At 52.1% G+C, this 8,975-nt stretch overlaps 2 protein-coding genes across 2 annotated transcripts; both read left to right on the top strand.

The window, feature by feature from the left end:
- The first annotated feature begins 293 nt into the window (after positions 1 to 293).
- Positions 294 to 4,199, top strand: LOC132073528 (inositol 1,4,5-trisphosphate receptor-interacting protein-like 1). The gene is made up of 3 exons (XM_059472621.1): positions 294 to 1,933; positions 3,515 to 3,638; positions 4,194 to 4,199. The coding sequence occupies exons 1-3, from the start codon at positions 360 to 362 to the stop codon at positions 4,197 to 4,199; spliced, it is 1,704 nt and encodes a 567-aa protein (XP_059328604.1). The 5' UTR covers positions 294 to 359.
- Positions 4,200 to 5,576: 1,377 nt separating this feature from the next.
- LOC132073527 (inositol 1,4,5-trisphosphate receptor-interacting protein-like 1) lies at positions 5,577 to 7,220 on the top strand. The gene has a single exon (XM_059472620.1). The coding sequence runs from the start codon at positions 5,643 to 5,645 to the stop codon at positions 7,218 to 7,220; it is 1,578 nt and encodes a 525-aa protein (XP_059328603.1). The 5' UTR covers positions 5,577 to 5,642.
- Positions 7,221 to 8,975: the final 1,755 nt, after the last annotated feature.

Genomic DNA, 8,975 nt, shown 5'->3' with positions numbered 1-8,975 from the left:
TCCCCCTGCATCCAGGAACAGCCCCTCATGGCCCAGCCTTGGGCAGGACACCGTGCTGCTGCTGCTGCTGCTGCTGCTGCTGCTGCTGCTGCTGCTCGGGCAGCGGAACGGGCCTGGCTGCTTGCCAGCTCTCTGGGGTCCTGTGCTTCCTGCTCCCAGATCCCTGGAATTCCTGTCCCTGCTGCCCCCCACAATCCCTGCTGCCAGCTGCCTCCCTCTCAGCCCCTCCCTCTCAAGGCCTTCTCTCCATCCTCCTGCAGACCATGGATACCTGGGTATTGTGGCTCTTGCTCTTGCCAAGTTTAGTCCGGTACCCACAGCCCGTGGGTAATGGCTTGGACGAGGTGACACGTCTGCGAATGGAGGTGCGTGCCAAGCTCCAGGAAGAGGAGAAGATTCATCTGCAGCGGGAGGTGGAGCAGCTGGTCCTGCTGAAGCAGGGTGTCTTGGCCTGGGGAGACCTGCTCTCCTCTGCCCGGCAGCACTGGCAGCTCTGGGCTCTTGCTGGGCTCCTGCTCCTTCTCTTGGCACTGTGGTATATGTGGAGGAAAGGGAGCCTGAGGACAGAGGAGCAAGGAGAAGCACATGATGGTGTAAATGAAGAGGAGGTTGAAAATGTGCATGCACATGAAGAAGACTTTGGAAATGAAGATGAAGGAGACAATGAAATGGAGGTGGAGGAAGACGACAGTGATGATGGCCGTGCAGAGGATGTCGACAATGCTGCTGCCAATGAAGCTGGCAATGAAGCTGCCAATGCAGCAAACGTCAATGACGTTGGAAATCAAGTGCAAGAATTCCGTGATCGTGCCGACAACTTTGGAAGAATCATAATGGAGCGCGTACAGTGGCCTGTGCAGGACCTGCAGGGAGGATGCATGTGGACAAGAACCCTGATGGAGCATTTTGCAATTTATTTTCGACGGGTCTTGTCCAACAGTTTCTATCCGGTGCTGCAAGGAGCCATTGGGGTGGGCAGTGCCTTCGAAGGTTGGAGTCCCCGTGAGCAGGATGTTGTGTACCAGGTGCTCATACCCATGACACCTCCTCGAGGGCACAGCTTCCACCTAGAGCTGGGCACTGCATGGCAGAGGCGCTTGAGGAACTTCCACATCCGCGTGCAGCAGGAGTGCACCTGCACGAGTGAGCAGCAGGGTGAGCACATGCTGTGCTTCCTGCACCACCCTGAGGAGGAGCTGAGGAGGCATCAGGATCCCAGCCTCCTTCATACCCTGTGCACGGGCTCCTACCTGGACGTGGAGAAAACTGCCCGCTGGTTCTACCAGCTGGTGAGAGCAATCTGGCCGGCTTTGCTTGAGTCACACAGTTGGCATTTAGTGCTGCTGCCCCCCAGACGCTCCTGCCAGTTCAAGGTGACCAACGGCAGAGAAAGCTACCGGATCGAGATCCTCTTTGGGGTGCGGCAAGGCAACTCAGACGTCTTTGTGAGCAGCCAGCCTAGGCAAGCCCACACCTCCAGCACAATCTGGCCAGAGAGCTACGCTGTGGCCGAGATGAAGTTCTTCAGGTACATCGCCAGGCAGGCTCCCCCTGACAGCTTGCACCTGAAATGCCTGCAGTTCTTCACTCGTCTTCAGCTGGGCTTAGGCTTTTCCACCTATACCATCAAGACCATTGTCATGCACCTCCTGAGCATCTTGCCCGCGTCACAGTGGCGCAGGAGACATTTTGTGAGCCGGCTGATGGATATCAGCGAGAGCCTGCGCACGTGTGTGGAAAGGAGACGCCTCAATCACTTCATTGTGGGCAACCAGAGGCTTCCTGAGGGCATCCGCTTGCCCCCAGAGGTCCTAATGGCCAGGTCACGCAATCTCTTCCATGACCTGGTGATGGATCCCGTTGCCCACTCTCAGGCAATGAACCAGTACATGGATCTGCAGCATTGGTTCAAACGGATCCTTAGAAATGAACAGTGAAAGAGGTTCTCCTGCACAGAGCTGTGCTTGTGAGGCTCACACCGGGGGGCAGAGAACCAGTTCTCAGGAGAGATGGGAAAAGAAGGGAGAAGGTAGGTTTCGGAGAGGGAAGGGAAAACGCTGCGTAGCAGCACTATGCCATCAGCAGCAGCAGCAGCAGCAGCAGCAGTGTGGTCTCAAGAGCCTCCCCAGCACTGCATCCAGTGATGACCAGGTTGGCTCCAAAGATCAAGGAACATGCACAAGGAAATGCTATTATTCCCCCACCTCTTTCTTTGAGTCCATTTTCCCTCTGAGGGCTTCATCTTGTGCCGAGACACGAATCTCAGAATCTCAGATGAGGGAATGTTTGAAAGGACCACTGGTGGCATCATTTGCTTCAGGGGTGCTCCCGGCAGGTCTTCCCGCTCTACACTACAAAGGATTGCGTTCGGATCAAGGTTGTTGACTCTCTCTCTCTGGGGAGGGAGACTCCACAATCCCTGGGCAATGTTTGGGATTGCTGAATGGACGTTGTTTCTCCTTCTTCCCTCATGGGAATCCTTCAGGTCAGCATTGTACCAACTGTGTTGGAGCTGACCTGATACTTTGTATATGTAAAGATCTAGGTTGTTAATTTGTGTATATATATCCCCTGTGTACATATTATATGCTAGAAAGCTTATCAATTATCATATATAATAGTAAAATATCATAAAAGCCAATGGAATAATATAAATATTGTCAACTACATGAATTATGTAACTATTATATCATGAGAAGAAATTATTCTAAAGGGTCAAATATGTAATTTTGTTTAAAGAATGCAATATAGCCAATATTTAGCGTCACTCTAAGTTGTGATACGTATTAATGCTCATAGGGCACTTATATCTTATATGGATGAAAACATGTTATTTTAAAATTTCCAAAAAATTGATACATTTATATCATACGTAGCAATTATAAATGTTATATTGTATATATAAGGAGTTTAATATATAAGAGTTTTTTTTAATGTAGTAGTAAAGACATATATCGTGTCTCTGTCTGCTGGGGACACACAACTATGTTCTATAGTTAGTGCTTTTATGAGTAGCAACCTGGAAATTTCGTTGCTCTTGATTCAATAAAGGACAAGATTCCAGAACCTGGATCATGCAAGACTTTATTGACCTCAACCAGACCTGTAGTGTAGGTAAAAGCGACAAGTTGTGAATCTGAGCTTGTGAAGAGTCTCCTTGAAATTGGCCATACTTGCAGTGGTGAATTGGTTCTAATCAGAAATTAAGTCCAGTTGACCGCGGCCCCTGCGACCACAGAAGGCCAGAAGGGCCTCCCTTGGAAGGATGCTTAAAAATGGTCTTGTTGCAACCCTGCTGCCAAGGGCAGGGACACCTTCTCCTGGGCCCGCTTGTTTCAGACCCCGTCCAGCCTGGCTTGGAACGCTGCCAGGGATGGGGCAGCCACAGCTGCTGTGGGCAGTGTGTGTAGGCAAGGGCCTGAGCAGCCTGAGAGGCAAGAATTTCTTGTGCATCTCCAGCCCAAGCCGGCCCACTGTCAGAGGGAAGCCACTGGGCCTGGTGCTGTCCCTGCAGGCCCTTGTCCACTGCCGCTCTCAGGTCTCTGCTGGGCCTGGTGCAGAGAGTGAAAGGCCGCAAGAAGGTGCCCCCGGAGAAGGCCTTGGAGAACGCTGGGGCCAGGAGTGCCACCATGAGGACGGCAAGCAGGGCCTGGTGTGGCCGTCAGGGCGGGAGGGCACAGGGCAGGCGCTGAGGCCCTGCCAGCTGGAGCTGGGAGCTCTGGAGTGCTGCTGGCAGAGAGCCGTGGGAGATCCGTGCAGCAGCAAGGACACGGGCTTCTAGATGTGTTAGAAAGCAGAGAAGAGCTGGAGAATGAGCACTGAAAGAGTAGGGTGTGTCCCTGTGGGGAACAAACTTCACAACGCCAGAGGTTATCTCCAGGGAGGACACAGAGGAGTCCTGTAATAGTATTGGAATAAAGGGAGAGGCCAAGGGACATTTCCCCTTGGGGTGTCTCGATTTCTTGAGACCCAGGACAAGGCCGCAGCCTCCTTTTTTATCCTAATTCCCAGGTGCATCACCCTCTTCCTTCCCCCACTGCCTGAGGTACTCGGAAGGAACAAGACTTCTCCAGTTTCCTACTGTAAGGAACCCCTCTGTCACTTTGATTGTGGAGGCAGGAATGGCACCATACACACGCACCAAGCTTCATGCACAGCAAGCAACTTTTATTGAGTGCTCTCTTCCTTTGCAGATCTGAATGTCTGCCTGGTCAGTCCACATTGGTTAAAGCAGTTGCCACCCGGTCAAACAGCCAATAGCTGCTGGTGTCCCCCACGGTCCGGGCCTGCTCCCTAACGGTCCACACTGGTTAAGTTTCATCATTAAAGTACTTATAGAATTACTTCTGCTTCAGTTCTAAAATTAGGATGAAATGAAAGCATGAGGCCTTCAGGCAAGCTGCTGACCACCACAATAGCCCTCTGGTTTATATCTTTGTAACCCTGCAGAAGACACAGGCAGGGAAGGGGGGGGGCGCTGGGGTCACCCTTTATGTAAGGCGGGGTTCCACCTGTCTAGAGCTTAATGATGGTGCTGATGGGGTTGAGCATTTTTGGGTAGGAATCAGGGGGAAGAGCTACAATAGGAGCCTGCGACTCTTAGATGGCGGTTCATCACTGCAGTCTGTGTAGCTGTGCCTGTTTATGCACAGAAAGACAGACCAATCTATCTGGAACTGGTCACCTAAAAGACATCTTTCTAATGCAGAACAATTGTGCTGGGAAACTCTTTCTGGAGTAGAAAAAAGGAGTGCTCTCCAGAGGCCTGGTCCACAAGTGGTGTGGGGAAGCCAGGAGGATGCTGTCATGCTCATTCTTCAGAAAAGCAGCAGGGCTGAAACCAAAGTGCAGCTTTTATAGACTCAGAGATTTAACTGAAGCTCAGCATGGAGTCAAGGCTTTGACTCCGTGATCCTCAAGAGTGCCTTCCAACATGGATATCTATGAGATTGCCAGTGGAGGGCAGCTGAGAAAAAAGACAAGAGAAGGGCCAAGAGAGGTTCTTTGAAGAAGATTCACTCAAAGGCTGCCTTAACCGGTACCCCAGGGCCCCTGCGACAGTCTGAGCTGGGGTGGGGACAAAGGGTGGGGCTGGGCTGGCTGTGGTGTACTGTGACGTCCATGACGTGACGGGGCCATGTCACAAATGGGGGCAGCTATACAAGGCCCCAGCAGGTAACGCTGGCCCTGTATTGCTTGGGCAAGCGGTGAGTGCACACATGGTGGGGAGGCTGGGCTAGGGATAAGGGCCGGGGCAGAAACGCAGTACCCGGGGCTGGCTTTTCCCCCTGCATCCAGGAACAGCCCCTCATGGCCCAGCCTTGGGCAGGACACCGTGCTGCTGCTGCTGCTGCTGCTGCTGCTGCTGCTGCTGCTGCTCGGGCAGCGGAACGGGCCTGGCTGCTTGCCAGCTCTCTGGGGTCCTGTGCTTCCTGCTCCCAGATCCCTGGAATTCCTGTCCCTGCTGCCCCCCACAATCCCTGCTGCCAGCTGCCTCCCTCTCAGCCCCTCCCTCTCAAGGCCTTCTCTCCATCCTCCTGCAGACCATGGATACCTGGGTATTGTGGCTCTTGCTCTTGCCAAGTTTAGTCCGGTACCCACAGCCCGTGGGTAATGGCTTGGACGAGGTGACACGTCTGCGAATGGAGGTGCGTGCCAAGCTCCAGGAAGAGGAGAAGATTCATCTGCAGCGGGAGGTGGAGCAGCTGGTCCTGCTGAAGCAGGGTGTCTTGGCCTGGGGAGACCTGCTCTCCTCTGCCCGGCAGCACTGGCAGCTCTGGGCTCTTGCTGGGCTCCTGCTCCTTCTCTTGGCACTGTGGTATATGTGGAGGAAAGGGAGCCTGAGGACAGAGGAGCAAGGAGAAGCACATGATGGTGTAAATGAAGAGGAGGTTGAAAATGTGCATGCACATGAAGAAGACTTTGGAAATGAAGATGAAGGAGACAATGAAATGGAGGTGGAGGAAGACGACAGTGATGATGGCCGTGCAGAGGATGTCGACAATGCTGCTGCCAATGAAGCTGGCAATGAAGCTGCCAATGCAGCAAACGTCAATGACGTTGGAAATCAAGTGCAAGAATTCCGTGATCGTGCCGACAACTTTGGAAGAATCATAATGGAGCGCGTACAGTGGCCTGTGCAGGACCTGCAGGGAGGATGCATGTGGACAAGAACCCTGATGGAGCATTTTGCAATTTATTTTCGACGGGTCTTGTCCAACAGTTTCTATCCGGTGCTGCAAGGAGCCATTGGGGTGGGCAGTGCCTTCGAAGGTTGGAGTCCCCGTGAGCAGGATGTTGTGTACCAGGTGCTCATACCCATGACACCTCCTCGAGGGCACAGCTTCCACCTAGAGCTGGGCACTGCATGGCAGAGGCGCTTGAGGAACTTCCACATCCGCGTGCAGCAGGAGTGCACCTGCACGAGTGAGCAGCAGGGTGAGCACATGCTGTGCTTCCTGCACCACCCTGAGGAGGAGCTGAGGAGGCATCAGGATCCCAGCCTCCTTCATACCCTGTGCACGGGCTCCTACCTGGACGTGGAGAAAACTGCCCGCTGGTTCTACCAGCTGGTGAGAGCAATCTGGCCGGCTTTGCTTGAGTCACACAGTTGGCATTTAGTGCTGCTGCCCCCCAGACGCTCCTGCCAGTTCAAGGTGACCAACGGCAGAGAAAGCTACCGGATCGAGATCCTCTTTGGGGTGCGGCAAGGCAACTCAGACGTCTTTGTGAGCAGCCAGCCTAGGCAAGCCCACACCTCCAGCACAATCTGGCCAGAGAGCTACGCTGTGGCCGAGATGAAGTTCTTCAGGTACATCGCCAGGCAGGCTCCCCCTGACAGCTTGCACCTGAAATGCCTGCAGTTCTTCACTCGTCTTCAGCTGGGCTTAGGCTTTTCCACCTATACCATCAAGACCATTGTCATGCACCTCCTGAGCATCTTGCCCGCGTCACAGTGGCGCAGGAGACATTTTGTGAGCCGGCTGATGGATATCAGCGAGAGCCTGCGCACGTGTGTGGAAAGGAGACGCCTCAATCACTTCATTGTGGGCAACCAGAGGCTTCCTGAGGGCATCCGCTTGCCCCCAGAGGTCCTAATGGCCAGGTCACGCAATCTCTTCCATGACCTGGTGATGGATCCCGTTGCCCACTCTCAGGCAATGAACCAGTACATGGATCTGCAGCATTGGTTCAAACGGATCCTTAGAAATGAACAGTGAAAGAGGTTCTCCTGCACAGAGCTGTGCTTGTGAGGCTCACACCGGGGGGCAGAGAACCAGTTCTCAGGAGAGATGGGAAAAGAAGGGAGAAGGTAGGTTTCGGAGAGGGAAGGGAAAACGCTGCGTAGCAGCACTATGCCATCAGCAGCAGCAGCAGCAGCAGCAGCAGTGTGGTCTCAAGAGCCTCCCCAGCACTGCATCCAGTGATGACCAGGTTGGCTCCAAAGATCAAGGAACATGCACAAGGAAATGCTATTATTCCCCCACCTCTTTCTTTGAGTCCATTTTCCCTCTGAGGGCTTCATCTTGTGCCGAGACACGAATCTCAGAATCTCAGATGAGGGAATGTTTGAAAGGACCACTGGTGGCATCATTTGCTTCAGGGGTGCTCCCGGCAGGTCTTCCCGCTCTACACTACAAAGGATTGCGTTCGGATCAAGGTTGTTGACTCTCTCTCTCTGGGGAGGGAGACTCCACAATCCCTGGGCAATGTTTGGGATTGCTGAATGGACGTTGTTTCTCCTTCTTCCCTCATGGGAATCCTTCAGGTCAGCATTGTACCAACTGTGTTGGAGCTGACCTGATACTTTGTATATGTAAAGATCTAGGTTGTTAATTTGTGTATATATATCCCCTGTGTACATATTATATGCTAGAAAGCTTATCAATTATCATATATAATAGTAAAATATCATAAAAGCCAATGGAATAATATAAATATTGTCAACTACATGAATTATGTAACTATTATATCATGAGAAGAAATTATTCTAAAGGGTCAAATATGTAATTTTGTTTAAAGAATGCAATATAGCCAATATTTAGCGTCACTCTAAGTTGTGATACGTATTAATGCTCATAGGGCACTTATATCTTATATGGATGAAAACATGTTATTTTAAAATTTCCAAAAAATTGATACATTTATATCATACGTAGCAATTATAAATGTTATATTGTATATATAAGGAGTTTAATATATAAGAGTTTTTTTTAATGTAGTAGTAAAGACATATATCGTGTCTCTGTCTGCTGGGGACACACAACTATGTTCTATAGTTAGTGCTTTTATGAGTAGCAACCTGGAAATTTCGTTGCTCTTGATTCAATAAAGGACAAGATTCCAGAACCTGGATCATGCAAGACTTTATTGACCTCAACCAGACCTGTAGTGTAGGTAAAAGCGACAAGTTGTGAATCTGAGCTTGTGAAGAGTCTCCTTGAAATTGGCCATACTTGCAGTGGTGAATTGGTTCTAATCAGAAATTAAGTCCAGTTGACCGCGGCCCCTGCGACCACAGAAGGCCAGAAGGGCCTCCCTTGGAAGGATGCTTAAAAATGGTCTTGTTGCAACCCTGCTGCCAAGGGCAGGGACACCTTCTCCTGGGCCCGCTTGTTTCAGACCCCGTCCAGCCTGGCTTGGAACGCTGCCAGGGATGGGGCAGCCACAGCTGCTGTGGGCAGTGTGTGTAGGCAAGGGCCTGAGCAGCCTGAGAGGCAAGAATTTCTTGTGCATCTCCAGCCCAAGCCGGCCCGCTGTCAGAGGGAAGCCACTGGGCCTGGTGCTGTCCCTGCAGGCCCTTGTCCACTGCCGCTCTCAGGTCTCTGCTGGGCCTGGTGCAGAGAGTGAAAGGCCGCAAGAAGGTGCCCCCGGAGAAGGCCTTGGAGAACGCTGGGGCCAGGAGTGCCACCATGAGGATGGCAAGCAGGGCCTGGTGTGGCCGTCAGGGCGGGAGGGCACAGGGCAGGCGCTGA

The sequence above is a fragment of the Ammospiza nelsoni genome, chromosome 5 (genome assembly GCF_027579445.1).
Source record: "Ammospiza nelsoni isolate bAmmNel1 chromosome 5, bAmmNel1.pri, whole genome shotgun sequence".
Taxonomy (NCBI): Eukaryota; Metazoa; Chordata; class Aves; order Passeriformes; family Passerellidae; genus Ammospiza; species Ammospiza nelsoni.
Note: the sequence above shows the minus strand (reverse complement) of the source record. Positions and strands in the feature narration are given on the sequence as shown.

Excerpts from the sequence above, each read along its gene's own strand:
- LOC132073528 (XM_059472621.1), top strand. The coding sequence starts at position 360 with ATGGAGGTGCGTGCCAAGCTCCAGGAAGAGGAGAAGATTCATCTGCAG. Across the intron at positions 1,934-3,514 it reads CGGATCCTTAGAAATGAACA|GCCCTTGTCCACTGCCGCTC; the intron begins GTGAAAGAGGTT and ends CTGTCCCTGCAG.
- LOC132073527 (XM_059472620.1), top strand. The coding sequence starts at position 5,643 with ATGGAGGTGCGTGCCAAGCTCCAGGAAGAGGAGAAGATTCATCTGCAG.